The following is a 21,779-nucleotide window of genomic DNA, read 5'->3' on the forward strand; positions in this document are numbered from 1 at the left end:
TTTTAAGGAGGCTATGGCTGATCCCAGATGGCGTAAAGCAATGGAGGAAGAGATTGCTGCTCTAATCTCCAACGGAACATGGACTATTGAAGATATGCCCCTTAACAAACATGTAATTGGCTGCATGTGGGTCTTCCGAATTAAGCGAAGATCTGATGGCTCCGTTGAGCGATACAAAGCCAGATTAGTTGTTCTTGGCAACCATCAAAAGGAAGGAATTGACTTCACAGACACTTTTGCTCCTACAGTAAAAATGGTTATTGTACGAACTCTTCTTGCGGTTGCTGCAATCAACAACTGGGAGTTAGTTCAGATGGATGTCCACAATGCGTTTCTTCATGGCGATTTATATGAAGAAGTATTTATGCGACTTCCTCCTGGGTTCGGTAATGGATTTTCTGGCAAAATCTGTCGACTTCGTAAGTCTTTGTATGGTTTACGACAGGCTCCCCGGTGTTGGTATGCAAAGCTGGCAACCGCTTTGCGTACTTATGGTTTCTCTACAAGTGCCTCAGATCACTCGTTATTTCTCTATCGCAGAAGAAATATTATTATGTATATTCTAGTATATGTGGATGATCTTGTTATTACTGGCAACAACAAGGCTGCCATTTGCGAGTTTCAAGCATATCTCAGTAGATGCTTTCATATGAAGGATTTGGGCAAATTAAAATATTTTCTTGGTATTGAGGTAGCTAGAAGCTCTAAAGGAATTTTCCTTTGCCAACGTAAATATGTGCTAGACATCTTGACAGAAACAGGTCTTCTCGGATCCAAACCAGCTAGTGTTCCAATGGAGGAGAATCATAGGCTAGATCTTGCTTCAGACATGCTTATGCCTGATCCTGCTCGTTATCGAAGGTTGGTGGGGAGACTAATTTATTTGAATATTACACGACCTGATATATGTTACTCTGTTCATACTTTATCTCAGTTTATGCAACATCCAACTCAATCTCATTGGGATGCTGCACTTCGAGTTGTGCGATATTTGAAATCTAGCCCTGGGCAAGGTATTTTACTTCGAGCTGATTCCAAATTAGTTCTTGAGGCCTATTGTGATGCAGATTGGGCTAGTTGTCCAATAAGTCGTCGTTCTCTCACGGCCCATTTTATTTTTCTCGGCGGTTCTCCTATATCCTGGAAAACGAAGAAACAAACCACAGTGTCTCGTTCTTCAGCCGAAGCAGAATATCGTACTTTGGCCTCCACAACTTGTGAGATTATATGGTTAAAAGGATTGCTCCGAAATTTTGGGATCGGACATCTAAAACCAGTTTTAATTCATTGTGATAGTCAAGCTGCGTTACACATTGCTAATAATCCCGTCTTTCATGAGCGTACAAAGCATATTGAGATTGACTGTCATTTTGTGCGTGATGAAATTCTTCGAGGTACTATCGTTCCATCCTATATTCATACTACTTCTCAGCTAGCTGATATTCTGACTAAAGCTTTGGGACGTCAGCAGTTTCAAAATCTTCTTCTCAAGATGGGAATTTCGACTCTTCATGCTCCAACTTGAGGGGGGGTATTAGCTGTATATTCCAGTATCTTTTGGATACTCCTGTATCTTTTGGATACTCCTGTATATTTTGCATTAGATGTAAATATTTACTTACTTTCTTTAAAGAGATATGTTGCTTATGTTAGGATATGGGAGATAATCTTTTGTAAGTTAACTCCTTTATATAGGAGTTCTCATTGACAATGAAAGACAGACGATTCTTGTCTCGTCTGGTTTCATTCTTGGTTTTCTATATACAATCTCGTCTTGTGTTTACCTTCAAAGAGTAAAATGCATGCATCTGGAGGGGAAATTCATGCTAAGCTCAAACAAGGCATGTGGCCGTAACCATAATCTTTTATTCATCTCTCAAAGTTGATCAATTCATTAAGATCTTGTTATTCTCGCTTTATATTCAGGCACAAATTGTTTGGTTGTGGGTGCGGAGTTGGATTGTGAAGGTCACGATGGGTTGGAGTATAAAGATCACTTTCAGATCATAAGAGCAAGGTATAAGTAGTCTCATGATATTACTAAATTTCTGTTGATTGTGTTGTTTTGGGACTCCAAAGCCTCAACCTTGTGATGTGAATTTCAATTTGGCAGGAAGTTGGGATTACCAATTTTGAGACTAGATTATCTGACTGACTGCACCAAAAGGCAGAAAAGGCTTCCACTTGGTCAATACTTAATTGAATCCTCTTATAAAGATTCCAGAGGTTCAGTAACAATGAAGGTTAATGGGAACTGTGTTGTGCACGAAACATCTGGTATGCAAGGTTACAGTCACATTCTTGAGGGTGCAAAATATATCTACAGCACAACATTAAACAAGTCTGACTTATCAATTGGCGTTAATAGGTATTTTCACATATCTCATGATGGCTTCTTTTTGCAAAACTAGTCGTTTTCTTGCTTGCAATGGTAACTTTCGTTCTTCTGACAACTTTTGTGCAACTTGAAGTTATTACGTAATGCAAATCATTCAAGAAGATAAAAGGACAAATTGTTATCTGTTTCGTGAATGGGGTCGGACCGGAAATGAGCAGATTGGTGGAAACAAACTTGACGAAACGTCAAAAGCTGGTGCCATTAGAGAATTTAAGCGTTTGTTTCTGGAGAAAACAGGGAATCATTGGGAAGCATGGGAGAAAAAAGAAAATTTTCAGAAACAACCTGGCAAATACTTCCCGCTGGACATCGTAATAAATCTCCTTTTGCTCAAGTTTTCTCTGAAGATGAAATGTTGTCACTCTTAACTAATAGTATATCTTACACCATAATGTTGGACTTTGCAGGATTATGGGGTTTCCGAACAGGTTTTAAAAATCAAGGAACCCCAACTGCCGAGTAGTCGACTTGCTCAACCTGTACAAAATTTGATGAAGATGCTCTTCAATGTTGAAACATATAGGTTTTGAACTAACTCTCTTCATTTTCATGGTCTTGTTCAAGTTAATTCTATAGTTGATATGTAAGCATAAAAATGTGGTACCATACTTTGTTACAGGTCTGCCATGATAGAATTGGAGATTGATATGTCAGAAATGCCTCTTGGCAAGCTAAGCAAAAGTAACATCCAGATGGGTAAGTTGTTTGCTTAAATTGAGCACTTAACCTCAACTCGGTAATGCTGAGCCGGCTCGAGCTCTTTATTGATCATTAGTGAGGACACACGTGGAATGCACACACTTGAATTTAACACATTTAACAATATTAAATTTGAAGCAATGAAATTTTTTGACATAAAATAAAAATTTAGTACTATTGTTATTTGTACTTGTTACTTAGATAATTTAAAGAGTTTTCAAATATATAAATTTTATTAAAAATGTCTTGTATATTTTGAAAGATGTTAGATTGTTTAAAAATTTGAGCTATTTTAAAAAATAATGGCATTTCTGTAAATATGTATGTTCTTAGTTGTTTTTCTAATTAATTTGTTGCTATTTAATATACATTTCTACACTTAATTTTTATAGAAACTACATGACATAAAAGAGCTTAGTGATTGAAATGACGGCAACTTAGTAATCTAGAGGATCTCTTACCAAAAATGATTTTTTCTTTAAAATTAGTAAGATTACATGTTTTTAAGTTATTGTCGTGTGCATGTACAGGTTTCAGTGCATTAACAGATATACAGAATTTACTAGCAAGTAACAATCAGGATCTCTCTGTTAGAGAAAGTTTGCTTATTGATGCAAGCAATCGCTTTTTTAGTATAATCCCTTCAACTCATCCGCATGTTATAAGAGGCGCAAGAGACTTAAGGTCAAATGTATGGTTTCTGCACAGATACATCATCTTAGATACCAATAAGACGGGTACGTACTAATTTATTTACTGAATGTAGGTAGAAATGCTAGAAGCTCTCCAGGACATTGAAATAGCATCCAGGATAATTGGGGTCAATGCCGAATGTGACGAGTCCCTAGATGCGAAGTATGAGAAGCTCCATTGTAATATTCATCCACTTCCTCACGACAGTGATGATTATCTATTGGTTGAGAAGTATCTTCTTACTACTCATGCCTCAAGGCACAAGGTAGGTCTATTCAAACTCTACCGGTGTCGCTGCATGACTTTTTGATGTTTGTTTTTGCTGAACTTTGTGGTAAATTATCAGGAATGGACGCTTGAACTGGAAGATGTCTTTGCACTTGATAGAGAAGGAGAATTTGATAAGTTTGCACCCTATAGAGAAAAGCTTCAGAATAAAATGCTCCTCTGGTATGGTAAATCATGATTGCTTGGGATGACTTAAAAGAATGAAGGTTCTACATTGGCAATTTATTATGTTTTCTCTGACCTTCACTCTTTGCTCATATCTCTGACAAAATTGAGGAATTTTGATTTTAGTTAAGCTGAAAAGTCTCATTTAAACAGGATCCCGTCTGACGAACTTCGTGGGTATCCTTAGCCATGGACTGAGAATAGCGCCTCCTGAAGTTCCATCATCGGGTTATATGGTCTCTCTCTCACACACACACTTTCTATGAATGTGTCTATAAATCGCATTGAAAGTGACTAAATGATGTAATTTTCATGCGCAGTTTGGCAAAGGAATTTACTTTGCTGACCTGGTGAGTAAAAGTGCCCAGTACTGCCACACTAGTAATTGGAACCCAGTAGGTTTATTGCTTCTCAGTGAAGTGGCATTAGGAGATATTTATGAGCTCAAAGAAGCTATGGTAAGTCAATTAAACATTTTCTCTTTGTAACTACAAGTTTTTTTATTGTCGATTTTTTCGGCTCTTTTGCGCTGTACCTACAAAACCCCATCATAGCCATAACCATTCCCTGGTTTTCATATTTTCCTATCTCTGCTTCTTTAGGACATGGATAGACCTCCGAAAGGAAAGAACTCAACCAAAGGATTGGGAAAGAAGGCACCACACAAATCAGATTATGTGACATGGAAGAACAATGTAGTCGTGCCTTGTGGAAAACCTGTCTCGTCGGACGCTAGGACCTCTGAACTAATGTATAATGAGTACATTGTCTATGATGCTGCTCAGGTTGGACTTATGATAAAGGACTCGGTACTTTCTAATATGCGTGAACCAATCTTTATTTTCTTATTGTTACTAAAAAGTTAAGTTGCCATTTTGGATACACGCAGGTTAAGATGCAGTTCTTAGTGAAAGTAAGATTTCATCACAAGATATAAAAGAAAATTAAAAAAAAAATGGTTGTTCAACTGTGCCAGCTCACTAGGTTAACACCATGTTTGTTTACTCCTGACTCATCTGAGTCGTCTGGATCTGAATCATCTGGATCTGAGTGAAATCACCTGACTCATCTGAATCTGAGTCGATATGTTTGTTTTGAGTCAGATCTGACTCATCTGACTCGGAAATAAGTGAGTCAGTGGGTTGGTCCCATGAGTCAGGGGTATTTTGTTACCTGACTCAAATGAGTCCGAGTCAGGGGTTATGTCTGAGTCAGAGGTCGAGTCAGATCTGACTCAAAATGGAAAACAAACGGTCTGACCGCTGACTCGGTCCGAGTCAGGGGTTGACTCAGATTCAGATGCCGAGTCAGCTGCAAACAAACAAGTTCTAAGTTGGATCAGAGATGCGTCGACTCGTTATCCGTCCACTGGAGGGAGTACCAGCTGTGAAACCAGCCTGACGCAATGCCCTCTGCTTCGATGAAGATGAGACCGGGACCACATACGCCAACTCCAAAAAACTTGGACTGGGCACCATCTGAACCTGCCTAGCGTATCCGACTCGGTGTTCAACCATCTTATTGGCTTCTCACTTGAGGCCCAACCTCGCGTTACCAAGCTCAACGTGTTCCAAATGCCAAAGCTTTTTTTATGAATGATTTTCGGGGGACCATTGTTTTTTTGGGACGATGGTTCTATTTTTAGTAAGACATTTATAAGTAAATTTAGGTGATCCCTTATCTAGATATTTATATTAATACCTAAACTATTCTCCTGATTAATTTTGGGTAATGATTAGTGAAATAATTAGTGAAATGATTAGGCTAAGGAAATAGAATTATTGCGAGAGTAAAATTAGAGAAGATGAAGAAGAAAAATATGGAAAATAAATATTTTTTTTCCAATTCACTAAGCTTGAGTATTCAAGTGATGATAGCTCATCTGATTCTTCATCTCCATCCTCTCCTAGAGTATTTTTTAATCTTCACAATGATCTAGATATGAGTTATTTCTTAGATGGTGAATGTATTCTTCCACAAACTCAATCTCAAGATGAAAATGATGGATTTTACCAACCACAACCGGAGGAAGAGTATTTGGGTACCCAAGTATGCTTCAACTTAGATAATGGTGGTTGAATTGGTCCAAATATTCATAAAACTGTAAATTTTTATAAAAAAATTCCTGCTAGGTTCAGGTAGTTCGGTTACCAAGTGTGAAGAACAGGTAACCGAACACGGAGTTCGGTTAATTTTTATTTCTTGGCGAATTAGGTAGAATTCGGTTACGAAGTTTCAAAGGTAGAGTTCGGTTACAAAGAAAACTTAACATTTTTGCGAACGAACCGAACTTTTGGACACTAGTCCAGAATGGCTTATAAATGACGGAAGGAGTCTGTTATAAAACGTGATTTATCATAGATTTCATCTGTTATTCGAACCGTTATTTATTTGGTGTGACTTTTTCTAAATAACAAACAGAAGATGTCATTAAGTATGACGACCAAAATTATCATTTCTGGTGACGAATGAAGTCTGTGATTTAAAATCACGTTTTTTGTTTGTTAAATATAATAACGGTTGGGATCTATGATTTCCTAGAAAACTGATTCAGATTTTGGTATTCAGATTTGGTGAATCAGAAGCATATTTTGATTCAGCTAAATTTGAGAACTTACTACGTTTTGAGTCTTTTGACACTGAATATACAATTGCATTTTCAAAATGAGTTTAACTTTACATTAATTACTGAAAATTACATCAAATTCCTGAATACAGATTGCAGAGTAAATGTATATTCATCAAACAACATAAGCAATTTGAAATTACATCCAAATATTGAAACTGATATTTTTTTAACTGAATTCGATTTACTAAACTGTTACCTAACTTCACCACTCTAATTTGGTAGCTCTTCTATAAGATTTACACAAGTTTTTGGCCACCTAACCTACTGAAACATATCCAAGTACGCCATCTCTATTGCGTAACATCGCACTTGCATCCACAATTTCATCAATTTGGCAGTCAAAATCGTCAACTGTTGGAGGCTTTGCGCTATCAACATATGCATTTGCAAGTGCTCTTTTCCTGAAGTTCCTCAAAAACCAATAGTAACAGGAATTTGCGGGGAACCCACTCTCCTGTATAACAAGATACCAAGTTAGTATAAATACTTCCTGATGTGAACCAATTCGAAAATCAACTAATCCCAAAAGTAAGGAGACAAGACTAATTGTGACCCCCCATGAGTAATATTGAAGCAGGGGTGGTATCAGGAACCACAACAAGAAGGTGATTTAATATCTAAAAAAGAACACAATTTCAGGTAAAATTCAAATTCAAGAGACAAAATACAACAAGTTTTGCATTCATTAATAAATGACTGGCGATATTCCAAACCCCTAAAACTTGTGAAGAGTTCAAGGAGCCTAACGAACTTTAATTAATAAATTTTGCATTCATTCACTATAATTATCAGGGGAGATGTTTGCAATAACGGAGATATGGTGCAGCATGAACAACAGACATATTTAAGCCTCTACAAGAAGTGGTGAAAATTAAAAACGATAGCTCAGGAGATTGTGCACTAAGTAAGCATATATCAAACAATAATACACGCGTATGAGATTCTAAGATAATAGAGCTAGAGGAAAGGAGTTGAGGTCTCTGCATTACATGGTAAAGGTATATATTACTTGCAAATTCTTTCCTTGCTGCTTGTGGCAACAAATGGAGCGCAGACTATCTTTAATTAACCAACTATAATTGTTATATTATAAGAAATGGAAAAAGACAGAGAAAGAATAGAAGTGCTGTACTAAAACTAAGATGCATCAAAAACTAATGAAGAAACAAACCTTTATACTACTCCAATATTTGTTGTTAAAGACAGACTCTTTTGAACCTGTAAGAAAACAAATTACAGAATCACCATCTGGATGAAGAAATGTACAAGTAGGAACCAATCTAAAATGGTAGAAAATGAGGCTGCAGGACCTGGAAGAATATTTGTGAGCAGGCAGCTGCTTGCTGCACTTGTGTAAGTTGAAGTTACAAGATCATCTGTATATGATGAACATTATACTTTTATTCTCGAAGGTCTGTCATCTTTCACTTTATGACTGTCACTTCCAACAACTCCATTATCTTCTCCAGAAAAGATGTGCCTAGCCAAAAATTAACCAATCGGCACATGTAAAACTCCCCGATCAAAAACGTTAACAACAAAATGTATGATAAAAAAAAGTTCTAGCAAACGAGAATGAAAATGAGAGCTTACCTTGACTTCAATTGAAATGAATTATAACCATTCAGAGCACGTTGTACTACCCTTCACCAACCTATCTACAGTTCGAAGTTCAACCTACAACTACCACAAAAGATATAGGAACGTGCATAGCAGTTTGTTACGGTCACCTCTCACAGGTTTAAACACAAAAAATTAACTAAACCTGGTAATATTAATTGTATAAGTTATATTACAGCTAAAAGATTGAATGAACTTGAGAAGAGCCAAAATCGAGTACAAAATCGGCGCCCTTTTATCCCTGCTAAACACAATATACACCACCTGAAATAAAAAAAGATCCAGAAAAGATTTTAAAAAATCCATCTAGCATTTTGCAACACTATTACAGTTGATACCACAAGTTATACCTATATAAATCACTTTCAAGCTTTTTTACCTTAGAAATGAAATTTTCCACCATTTCCGAGAAATGCAGATCACATACTCTCTTGTTTTTTTAAAAAGATTATAATTCTCATAGATGTCCTGGACACAAGAAATGAATTTAATTCGATTTTAGCATACCCTTCATGTGCAGTAAGAGCTCTTACCAACTTTGATCATGATATCAAAAACCCAGCATCAACACCAGAATCATTGACATAACCTAAATCAACATTTTCTCACAAAATAAAAAATAAAAAACTGGAAACTCAGAAGTCCTAACCGATACCAATAATAATCCTAGCTAACAAAAATCAAATCAACTTAATATGAAAGGAAATTATACCAAAGATCTGCAAGGAATGCTACTGATGTCGTTGGTGATGAATCTATATCTTGAGATCGATTTAAACAATACCAATCAAATCTAATCTAATCAAATAACAATAATCTCAAGTAAAAACTAAATCATAGTTGACATTGAGTTGACTTAAGTCATATTTTCATCTTTCGATTACTCAAACCCTAGGATTTCAGGCATCAAAAAACTAGATTTAGGGTTACAGAAAAAGGGTTTGCTTTTGATTTCTGCTGATGCAAGGTTTTGATATTGAGATGAGGGTGGTGATTAAGCTCCATTGGTGATAAATAATTAGAGGAGAAAAACTTTTTTGTTCAAAGAGAAGAAGAACGAGATGGGTAACAGGGAAAGAGAGTGCAGATTTGTCCGTTTAGCTCGATAAGAACAAGAACTAGATGGAAACATACTCGTACCTCCCATTGGATTGTGGGGGTAAATTAAGCCTAGGCCTAATTATACCGGCCCAATTACTAGTGGGACCAATATCGCACTATGTGGTAGACCCATGGATAACCATTTTCATAACTTCCTGGACATGTGGCTAGCCCCTTTTGGGCACACAGTAGAAAACTAGTGATGGGCGTATAATATCTATAAATATTTGACAGATTTATTCCGTAATTTAATGGTTCATCATTAAATCACACACCTAGTAAATTACTACATTTGAGAATGACGTTTTTTCACGTTAAGTGGTGGACCCAACTATTTCTATGTTATATGACGGAATTTGTTTGTGAATCTGTATTCACATAACTAATCCGTCATTTAAAAACGTTATTTATAACTCTTTCTGGACTAGTGGGATTTTTCATTATTTTCGTAAACTAAAGCTCGGTGATATCCTTATTTTGCGAAGGAACAGAACTTATGGACTTGTGTTGTTCTAATACAAGGAGTTCGGTTAAAAGTATTTTTTGCGAATCAACCGAACTCTGAGTTCGGTTAAGAAAAAAATAATTCGTGATAACCGAACTTTTTGCGACGAAACCGAATGTTTTGTGACGTAACCGAACTTTTCTCTGGAAAAAAAAACTCCATTAAACCTCTCTGTAACTTCCATTTTCAACTCATTTTGATGATTATTTCTCATTTATTCAACCAAAAACGAATGACAAGTAATGGGTTTGTGAGATTATCTTTGTTAATGTTTTAAATTAAGCTATATACATAGAGGTGGTGGTGGTGGTGGTTGGTGGTGGTGGTAATCGGAGGTGGTGGTGGTAATTGGTGGTTGGTGGTGGTGATAATCGGAGGTGGTGGTGGTAATCGGTGGTTAGTGGTGGTGATAATCGGAGGTGGTGGTGTGGTAATCGGCGGTGGTGGGCGGTGATTGTGGGAGGAGGTGGTGGTTATATATATATAGATGGTTATTATGTTGGTTTTAAATTAAATTAGGTTAATGGTAGGTTAGTCATTTCAACGCTTTAAGACACCCCTTATAACTATAGGGAGGGTGGCCTAATAAAACCATGGTCCCCTCAAAAAATCCATGGTCCCTAAAAAATTATTCAAAATCTATTTTATATCTATATCCAAATGTTAGTTATGTGGGACTAACATTTAGTTTTTCTAGTAGATTTCGCGTGCCTTTCGACTCATGGGACACGGTTTTCAATATGGGCCCTGTATATATTTAAGCAGTAAATCATGCGAACGAATAAACCAAATTCCCAATAGTTCTCGTAACACAAAATTGGTTAAAAAGACCAAAATAAATAATTTCTGGATGAAAAGGACACTTAGATTTTGATACTTTTTAAGTGGACAAAAATGTAAAAATAGTCAGGATGTAAACAGTTTCATCCTACCCATTTTCAAATACATTTTCTTATTTTTAATTTACATCAGGATGCATTCGGTTTCATCCTTGCTATTTTTTAAGTTAAAGTCAGGATGAATCCAGTTTCATCCTTACTATTTTTTTGGTGTCCATTCCACCCATACTAATTTTTACTCGTCCATTTGAACCATGTTTTAAAAATATTTGGACAAATGACCTATTTTCCGTTCTCGTAAACGCTAGTATATTTTTTTAGTTTAAAGATTAAAGAGTTTTGGGATTTATTTTATTTTCTTGTTTTTCTTTGGAAAAAGAAATGTTAAAATTTCCATGGTTTGTTGGCGAAGTTATCAAAGACGTGGAGAGTTACCAAGTAATAATAATTTTTCGGTCTTATGGAATTTCGTAACTCCCATTAAATTTGATAATCCACATAGTAGTCTTGTAAATATTTTTGAGACTAGCAGACTGCATTCATATAATATTCCTACTCCTTTCAAGATAACAATAATAATAATCAGAGCCGGGCCTGAAGCCTTGCAACCACATAGGGCAGAGAACTCCTTTCTAGATAACAATAATAATAATCAGGTTGGTCTTAGTACTCACAAAAGAAAAAGAAAAAAAAACTCTACAAAAATGTCTACTTATATTTGAGACTCGAACTTATGAATTCTGGGTAATTCTGGGTGTTGCTTATTCGCTTCATCCACCAAGCTATAATTTTCTTGATGCGTTAAAATCAGACACACAGTTATAATATATCTGCTGATACTACTCCAAACAACAATGGTGTCCGCAATAATTCTCATCTCAATGCTGCTACTTCTAGTCTCGATTCTACCCAAAATTCTTCTCAAAGTGATGATACTACCAGTGCTGCTATTGGTGGTGGATCTGACTCCACCACTCAGGTAAATTCAACTCCCTCACCCCCTTTAATCGATAATACCAATAATGACAATTATGCTAGTAATCAATCCCCTGTCAATAACATCAACCTGATTGCTTGGAACATTAGAGGTTTGGGGGGGAAATCTGCTAATAAGGAGCTTAGCTTATTATGTAGGAATGTCAATTCGGGTATCATCTTTCTCTCTGAGACAAAAATGAATAAATATTTGGCTGCTAGGAAGTTAAAAAACATGGGATTCCCTTGCACTTTTAATGTGTCCAGTATTGGTAGAAGTGGTGGTCTTGTTCTGGCTTGGAAAAAGGAAATTCAACTCAACATTATTTCATCCAGTATGAGGGGCATCTATGTTACATCACCTGACATCATTCATTTTAAAACCTGTCATATCCATTTTGTGGATGGTGAACCTAATAGTAGTTTGAGACATGCTTTCTGGGAACAACAATGTTATCTTTCTAATGCTCCTTTAGATGAACCAGTCTTCTTTATAGGTGATTTTAATGCTCTCTTAGGAACTGAGAATAAAAATGGAGGGCTAGAATTTGATGATTCTGATTTCTTAAATCTTAGAAATTTCTGTTCAGTTTTCAACTTGCATGATCCTGGTATTTCTGGTCCTAGATTTACTTGGTCTAATATGCGACAAGGTCCTGATTTAATTCCTGAAAGATTAGATAGATGTCTTTTAAATCAAATTGCTGAAGACCTCTGTCCCAAACTGTGTGTTAACAATCTACCTAGATATTCTTCTGATCATTGCCTCATGCATATAGGTTTCAATTATGAGGAAGTTTTCATGCCTAGGCCCTTCCACTTTATGGCCATCTGGATTGAAGATCCTACTTGTAGAGATATCATTGCTAACTCTTGTCTCTTGGTCTGTGAATGTTGTAGGCTCTCCTACCTATAAATTAAAAGCTAAGCTTTTAAATACTAAAATAGGTCTTAGGGACTAGAACAAATCTTCTTTTGGTAATATTCAAAACAACATATCTGTTATTAGGAAAGATTTGGCTGAGATTCAGATCTCTAATCCTACTGATACCAGTACCACCTCTAGACTCAAAGCTAGACTGGAGTACCTCTACAATTTAGAGGAACTATAATGGAAGGATAAGTCTAGGGAGGTCTGGCTCATGGAAGATGACAGAAATTCACCCTGTTTCCATAGAATTACCCTTTTTAGGAGAAAAAATGTTATTAGTTGGATAAAAGACTCCACTAATACTATTCTAATTGATAGAGATAGTATTAGAACTTCTTTTATAAATTATTTTAAAAATATGTATTCTTCTCATTCTCAACAATTCCAAGATAAAATTCCTTTTGATCTCCCCATTAAATTCTCTCTTGAAGACAACTCCCTTCTGAATTTACCTCTAACTGTAGAGGAAATAAAGAATGTTGTTTTCCAATTGGGGGGAAAAAATGCTCCAGGCCCTGATGGTTTTACTGGTTTGTTTTACCAAAAAACTTGGGATATTGTGGGTGAGGCTGTTATTGACATGACCCAATCTTGCTTTAAGAAATGTCACATTGCAAAAGTTTTTAATCATAATAATATTGTAGATGGGGAAAAACGATTTGCTGGTTTTTACGGAATTGAGGAGATGACCGTGCGGAGACTCTTTGAACCGAGCAAATGCTCAACCTCACACAGATGCACTGCAAGAAGGAAGTACTTTAAGTTCGAGAGATCAATATGTAGGAATCCTTCCTAAACCAAGACAATGGCCGTTCCAGAGTCAATTCGGTCACAAGAGAGGACGGGCTGATCTATAGGAGGGAAGCTGAGAAATGTGTGAGATCAATGGTGATCGAGATTGTAGGTATATTGTGTATTCTGCGTAAGAAAGTTCTGAATGATTGAATTTTACTCAGTTGAGAGTGATGCTCAGACGATGAGTTCGTGTAGACGAAAGATTGTCTGTGTGAACTTGTTGAGAAATTCTTGTCTGTTTCAATCAGGATTCAGAGACTTTTTATATTGCTGAATTGAAAACACCATGATCCCATGAAGTTTGAAAGTTGTTGGAGTCAAAGAGTGGGGAAATGGAAAATCGTGTTGAAACCAGTTGCTCATCGTGCGGACACTTGGTTAACTTTCCACACACTACTTTGCTAACTCCTCCAACTGATTGCACGACTTGCTCACATTCTCATCGTGTGTATGAACACACGTGCCGTAGACCGCCAGACCAAAATCCTAGTTAATATCCCCCTATGTGACGTGATTGTGGAGTCTGCAAGAGAAACATGTATTTAGTTAGTCAGTTGCTGACTTTATGGGACGATGAGTCCTTGTATTGCTGAGTTGAACATGATTTGTAAATGTTCTGAGCCTCATGAATTGAACGTGTCTGCTGAGACCAAAAAAATGTCATTGTCGAATAAATGTTGATAACCTGAGCAAACTGTGATGCTGAATCGTTGAATATTAATTGTTGAAATAATATTCCTTAGTTTGAGCAAATTTTGCTAGTTTGAGAAAATATTGGTCATCTGAGAAAATGTTGCTCTGATGAATTATTGAATATTGATAGTCGAACCAATATTCATGATTTGAACAAATATTGCTCGTATGAGCAAATGTTGCTCGAATTATCGAATATTGACAGTTGAACCAATATTCTTAACGTGAACAGATATTGTTCATTTGAGTGAATGTTGCTCATTTGAGGAATCATGGGTGACAGGACCAAGATAATTATTAATTAAATACTGGCAGTTGAGCCTAGTATAATTAATTGGGGTTTTGATCATGGGATCAACATAAAAATTATTGGTGTTTGAATTTACTCAGAATTACGTTTTGCAGAGCTCTGAATTCGAAACCCTAATTTTGATCAACTGCTGAATTGATGATAAATTGATGATTTGTTGAAATTAATTCATTTAATGGATAAGGGACCGGATAAATGGGATGATGAACTGACCATGTAGAGCCCATATGATCCAGTGAGCAAAATGCCAAAGTCTCTTGAAGACCAGTTCGTGAAAGGATGATTAAATGCTGGTTTAATCATTTTTTGAATAGTACTCATGTGAGCGTCAGGTGATAGAACCTGATTATAGAGAGATGAGGGACTGACCAAGGTATCATGAGACCGGCCGTTGGTGGTCATGGGACCAGCTGATGGTCGTTTTAACAAACTCCCAGCTGTTTGAGAAGGGTTTGGACCCAATATGAGCAATTGAGAAAATTAGGTCAAAATTATTAAAACACGTGGGACCGGCTATTTGCAAGCCTCAAGGCCAGACTTGGTCGGTCAAGGAGACATGCCCGCGTCACCATAATTTTCATGTCTCTGTCCTAAGAGTTTCGATATTTTCCGGTGCGCGTTTGAGCAACATTTGAGAAAATATGAAGAAATCAGGGATTTTGCTGAAACCGTGAAACTTCATGGGATGAAGGAATTAAATTATAAAATAATGAAGGAATCATGAGGTGTGGGACCGGATAGGCCAAGGCATAGCCGTCCGGCCAAGGAGCCGGTCCCAAGGCACTTTTTCCTAATTTACAAAATTTTCATGATTTTAGGGAAATATCATAAAATCAAGAAGTTTGTTGAAACCAAGGAATTTGTTGAAATCAAGGAGTTTCCATGAGATGAGGGAAACATAAAAATAATAATGATAAAATATGGGGCGTGTGGGAACGGCTAGGGCGTGACCGGCCGGCTATGGCCCGGTCCCACGGATTACCCTAATTTTATATTATTTTCATGAACTTGAGTGAAATTTCATGAATCCAAGGAGTTTGCTGAAACTAGGGAATTTTCTTGAAGTGAAGGAGTTTCCATAATATGAGGAAACAAATATTATTAAAATAATAAGACATGGGCGTGTGGGGCAGGCCATGACTAGGGCATGGCCGGCCGGCCTATGAGCCCGGGTCCCGTGCGTTTTCTCCCTTATTTTTAATATTTCATGAATTGAGGGAAATATCATGAAATCAGGGAATTTTCATGGGATGAGGGAAATAATAAAATAATAGGGAGTCATGAGGTTGTGGACCAGCCACGGCTCAGGCATGGTCGGCCGGCTAGTGGACCCAGTCCCGCGACACCTTTCCTAAATTTTATTATTTCTTTGATACGAGGAAACACCATGAGACTGGGTAGTTTCCTTGAGACGAAGGAGATTTGTTCAAATGAAGGGATTTTCATGAGATCAGGGAAAATAATAAAAAATATGATAAAATATAAAATTGGACGTGAGATTTGCCACGGTAGCGCCTTGATTAATATTTTATTATTTATTATTTTCTTCCTATTTTGTATAGGTTTATCACTCCTTCATGTTTTGGAATGCTCGTTTGCGCATTCAGGTGCTGGTTCGTGCATTATTGCTGAGTACACTAACACCATTTTTGTCGGGGCTTACTCGATAGCTGCTCAGATGCCCGCACGTTGATTATTTATCACCAACCCGTGGAATTCTGCTGGGAAGAACCACAAATTGAAGTGACGAAATATTACTAAGAATCGTAGAATATTGTTGAATATTCAGTTAACGATTATAGATAATTAATTGACGGCTCTATACTAGCAGGCATGCTGTCTAGGAGCATTAATTATCTGAGAATTGAGAAACATCAGCTTGTTGAAACGTCATATTTCCTTTATATAGTCAGGGAAAACCTTGTTGTATCCTGAAGACGTTGTCGCTCTATACTTGCAGGCACACTGTCAAGGAGCCGTCCAATCTTTCGATTCTATATAGAAATAATTACTGATATTGCTCAGTATTCATGAGATGTGCCGTTGCCTCAGCTGGGAGACTACACATTGATGAGTGCCAAATATTGTATATATTTATCCCTTTTTCTTTGGCATTTAACTCATCTTTTGTGCATTAATTCTACATTTTATCCCATATTCTGTATTTTCATTGTTTTCAAGAATAAATATTTTTATTAATTAATTTTGCATTTTTAGGTAATAAATAAAGTTCGGATGAGTCGCGGAGCGAAAAGAGCAGAAAAGTAGTGAAAAGCCGGGAGAAATTACGCAAGGAAGCCGCGAAGAATGGTGCGCACAACCTCATTTTCTACACACAAAAGCGCCTCCGTTCTCAGCCATCAGATCAGTTCTCAGAAGCATCCGATGGTCGCTCCTTCATAGAGCATCAAAATCTGAAGTCTCTGCCGAGCACCACAGCGCTGAAATTCCAAGCCTTCAGATTAGATGGTAGTTGAATCCAACGGTCGCTCCCTTGCTGTTCATCAACGTTTGATATCTCCGCCTTACACTACAACACCTAACCCCATCTAGAGCCGTTAACTTCGTTGTATAAAAAATCCAGCGGTCGCTACAAGCTTCACTTCATCTCACCGTCAGATTAATCTTTCATCTCCCTATCCCACGGCTCAGCGTCGCAGATCATCAAACTCGATACACTCGCCTCACACCCTAGCGACCGAGAACCTACACCTCAAACAAACGCACCCTTCCCTTTCTCCATCGAACCATCTCCTCCATCAACCCCCTCTGCAGAACCACCATACTCTGTACCACCACCATGTCCGTCTCCATCACCACCACCTCACCCCAAATCACTCCACTATTTTCTCCCCAAATCACTCTACCTATACCCATCATCACTATCACGTTTTACATCAACTAATCTCCTCAATTTCTCATCTCTGCCGACTGAAACCCTAGGTGAGAAATTGAAGATATAAGTTGATGTTAGAGCAGCAATTGGAGCGGGAGATGACTCAGGAAGAGAAATAGAAGGATGGGTCGACGAGATGGAGCGAGAATTTCATCAACAGTAGGTAATTGGCAAAACCTAATTTTACTGACTTTGGGGAAAATTGGGGGAAAAGCTAATTTTGTGTAATGGGTATAAATTGGTGTTGGGGGAAGCATTAGGAAGACACTATTTACCTCTCTGGACTAGCCAGTAGAGAATTGAACAAAATTTTGTTGAATTTCAAATTTCAATACTTATCAGTAGAATATTGCTTATGTGTTTTGTTATCTCAAATGATGCTACTTGTGCTTGAATTTTTACATATGTTGAATGTGATTGTTTTAAACATGGTTAGCATGAGCTAATCACTTTCAGGCCAAGGCTCAGTGAAGCCTTGTGCACTGTCAAGTGTGATTGAGCTAGGATAATTCTTCCCTGCTGTGTTGTGAATGTGTATTTGAGAGAGGCCAATGCTTATAGAGCCTGTGATTGGCTGTACTGTCAAAAGACAGCCAATGCTAGGGGTAGCCTAGCAAGCAAGTTGGTGTTCTCTCATTTCTAGTTGTATGCTTAGGAAAGAACTTAACCTAGACCATGTTACTTGATTAGGATACAAGGTGGATCATATGCTTTGGCTTGCCCACCACTTCTCTTTTAATCAATCTTAATTTCAGTCACTTTTTCAAGTTCTGTGTTTTTGCATTTCAGCTTTATTTTCATGCCTTTTATGTTCCTGTATTCTTGCCTTAGTATTGCTTCTTGTCAGTTTCTTTATCACCCCTGCCCTTGGCCTTAGGCCTTGGTCCATTCTTGTTTTGTTCTTTGCTTTTGCTGTTGCCCTGTTGTATCTTTCATTTTATTTTCTGTTGCTTTTGCATTGTTTTGTCCACTGTAATTTTCATTTGCTTCTGTTCACTTTTATTTTGCTGTTGCTTTGTTCCTTGCTTGTACATTCTATTTGCTGTCCCCTGCTGTGTGCTCTCTTGTGCTGCTGTGCAGCTCTTTCTTTGCACTGCTTGTGCAGCTGCCCTGCCAAGCTGCTGCCACTCTTGCTCCTGCTGCTTGTGCTGCTACTTCTTTTCTTGTTGTGCACTTGCCTTGCTGTGCACTTTCATCTGCTGCACTGCTGCTGCACTGCTTGTGCAGTTGCTACTGCTGCTACCACTTCCACTGCTGTCAAGCTGCTGCTGCTCTTGTTGCTGCCTTGTCTGTTGCTGTCAGGCTGCTGCTACCCTGCCACTCCTTCTCCTGCAGCCAACTGAACCCAAGTTCCAATCCAACTGAGCCCAATTCAAATCAGTAAAGCCCAAAGGCCCAGACTCTCTACTAAAACAAAAGCCCAAGATCTAGACAACTGAGTCCAAAGCCCAAATTCATTAAGGCCCAATCCAATTCAATTAATTGTGGGCTTAACCCAAAAGCCTGAACTCACTGTAAGGCCTAAGCCCATTTGCACTTCAAAGATAACTGAGCCCAAGCTCAGTTCATTTTAACAAACCCATTAGTACATTAAGCCCAATAGTTCCAAAGGGGTATTCTAAGCCCTAAGCAAATCTAGGAACCCAGATAGCTAAAACACTTCCGAAACACACCCGATCTCTGTGGATCGACCCGTACTTGCACATTTGCCACTTTCGACACCGTGCACTTGCGGTTATAATTTGTAGGACCTTTTAGAAGCCTACCAAGTTTTTGGCGCCGTTGCCGGGGATTGGTGCTGTGTTTTTCTTGTTGTTTTATTAGCTATTTTTGCATTTCACTGCATAGCATTTGCATCTGCATCTGCTTCACTTCATTTGCTGTTGGACCTGCTGTTCTGAACCTGTTTTTCCTCTGCTGGGACGCCACCAAGGAAAAGAACCAAATCCCAACTGGGTTTTTGCAACAATATCAGAGCAGCTGGGCTGTGCTTAAAAGGTAACCCATTTAAGAGAACCCGAATTGTGGGCTTCCAATTTTTAATTGTGGGCTTGTAATATTAAAGCCAATTTTTGGGCTTTTTATTTTCTGTTGGGTTTGTAATTAATTTTTGTGGGCTTGTTTGTTTAATTTGTGGGCTTGTTTAAATTCTTTCATTGGACTTGTATTTTGGACTCTGGGTTTAAACCCAGCTGAGCTTGTAACCGATTGTGGGCTTGTTTCCACTCAAGAGTGGACCTCGAAACCAAAGTTTTAAAACAAACATCGGGCCTTAACCAACTGGGCCAAATTAAACTTTCAAAATTAAAACTTAGTGTTTCGTGGGCCGCAGCCTTCCTCCCATTCCATTAGAGGACCAACAGTGGGCTTGCTCCCAAATTCAAAAAAAAAAAGAAAAAAAGAAAACAAATTTATTTTCTTAAATAAATATTTTCTCTCCCATTCAAAAATCAAAAATTTCTCCCATAAAAACCAAAGTTTTCCAAATGTTTCCCTAAAAACCAAAATTTTTCTTTTTCCCATCAAAACCAAATGTCTCCCGACAAAACCAAATTTTTCCCAAAAAGTCCAATCCCATTAAAAACCAAATTTTCTTGTAGATAATGTGTTAGTTCAATTTCCTTTTGTATATATTTTGTGCTCATCCATTGTGACTCTGAATATGTTGGAGTTTTGCCTTGGATAACGGAGTTTTAATTCTGCTTTCGCCGAAATCGGGTATTCTCTCTCCTTTTACTCTACTCAGCATGTCCCTTTCCATATGTTGCATTTTAATTCTTTCCATATTTTTAAACATTCAGGACAATGTTTAGTTTAGGTTTGGGGGTATAGAGTAGATACCACGATAATATGCCATAATTGAAAACAAAACTCCATCTTTTTGAAAAAATTGAAAAATTCCAAAAAAAATTGAAAAATCAAAATAAAAAATTTAAAAATTGAAAAAAACAAAACATAAAAATGGAGCTCATTTACCTTGAAATGTTGACTCTTGTGCAAATATGTAATTATTAGGAGTCTTAGTCTAGATATTTAGGCACCCTGATTCTAGCACAATTCACATAGTGATAAGAAATTTGCACGCGCACGATCTACCAATACATGTATAGCCTCGATCTTCAAGGTGTTTGATAGGAAGTCACGATTGCCAATCACTTTAGAATACTGAACGAAACTTGACTAGCTTGTTCTTTGGTTGGTTGGGATAGAAGGTGGAGGTTACATTAAGAAAGACAACCATCGAATTTAACTGGGTGCATCAAAAAGGGCTACCTCTTGCAAAGTGTCATGTAATCTTTTGTTTCCTTTTGTATATGTATCAAAAGTGTTTCCTTGTTCAAAAAAAAAAAAAAAAAAAAAAAAAAAAAAAAAAAAAAAAAAAAAAAAAAAAAAAAAAAAAAAAAAAAAAAAAAAAAAAAAAAAAAAAAAAAAAAAAAAAAAAAAAAAAAAAAAAAAAAAAAAAAAAATCAAGTATTTATCAATTCCATCATCTCTTGTTCCAAAAATAAAAGAGAATAGTAAATGTAAATAAGAGTCATGTAATTTGTCATCTTTTGTTGTTTCTTTGTAATAAGCAAGGAGGGTGTATGCCATTGATGTACAACGCGAGAAATTGTGAAATACCTCCAACTCATTCACAATTCTCGTAAAGTCCGGACAGCTAGCTAGATTTCGACCTCAGTTCTTAGCCTGAGAAACTATCTCTTGGTGATTAGTAGTCATGACTTCAGATCTTTCTTTACACATGTGTAGATACACTTTACACTCTTATCACATGTCCTTATTTGTTATCAGTGCTAGGATTGTGCCTTCGATAGCTAGATTGACATCTCCATTTTGCTGTGAGCTTAAACTGTTTTGCACATGTCACGTTTGATGGAATCTGAGCTCATATTTTGTCCTTAGGTTTTGTAGGCACACCTCTGGTAAACCTTCACGAGACTTCAACTCGTCCACTAGGGACACTTAGTGGTTTAAAAGGCTTAGTGCATACGCTAAATGCATTCGAGAGACCAGCGACAGTGGTATAGTTAGGATTTCCTTAGTTTTGTTTTACTTGAGGACAAGTAAAATTCAGGTTTGGGGGTATTTGATGAGTGCCAAATATTGTATATATCTATCCCTTTTTGTTGGCATTTAACTCATCTTTTGTGCAGTAATTCTACATTTTATCCCATATTCTGTATTTTCATTGTTTTCAAGAAATAAATATTTTTATTAATTAATTTTGCATTTTTAGGT

General features: G+C 37.2%; 1 protein-coding gene and 1 long non-coding RNA gene across 5 annotated transcripts; one reads left to right on the forward strand and one right to left on the reverse strand.

Moving 5' to 3' along the window:
* The first annotated feature begins 1,798 nt into the window (after window positions 1–1,798).
* LOC113305289 (poly [ADP-ribose] polymerase 1-like) lies at window positions 1,799–5,180 on the forward strand. Its single transcript, XM_026554361.1, has 13 exons — window positions 1,799–1,841; window positions 1,927–2,017; window positions 2,114–2,368; window positions 2,472–2,709; window positions 2,806–2,921; window positions 3,018–3,094; window positions 3,628–3,755; window positions 3,864–4,055; window positions 4,137–4,245; window positions 4,397–4,479; window positions 4,564–4,701; window positions 4,846–5,028; window positions 5,133–5,180. The coding sequence occupies exons 1-13, from the start codon at window positions 1,799–1,801 to the stop codon at window positions 5,178–5,180; spliced, it is 1,701 nt and encodes a 566-aa protein (XP_026410146.1).
* Window positions 5,181–6,899: 1,719 nt separating this feature from the next.
* LOC113306911 lies at window positions 6,900–9,626 on the reverse strand. Of its 4 annotated transcripts, none has more exons than XR_003338895.1 (7): window positions 9,205–9,626; window positions 8,872–8,960; window positions 8,669–8,756; window positions 8,466–8,549; window positions 8,183–8,352; window positions 8,044–8,090; window positions 6,900–7,326 (listed from the first exon to the last, which is right to left on the reverse strand). It is a non-coding gene; the product is annotated as an uncharacterized LOC113306911 (long non-coding RNA). The 4 variants fall into 4 exon arrangements; XR_003338894.1 differs by having other exon boundaries at window positions 8,466–8,555; XR_003338892.1 differs by having other exon boundaries at window positions 8,466–8,756.
* Between the last annotated feature and the right edge of the window lie 12,153 nt (window positions 9,627–21,779).

The sequence above is a fragment of the Papaver somniferum genome, chromosome 8, assembly GCF_003573695.1.
Source record: "Papaver somniferum cultivar HN1 chromosome 8, ASM357369v1, whole genome shotgun sequence".
NCBI classification, from domain to species: Eukaryota; Viridiplantae; Streptophyta; class Magnoliopsida; order Ranunculales; family Papaveraceae; genus Papaver; species Papaver somniferum.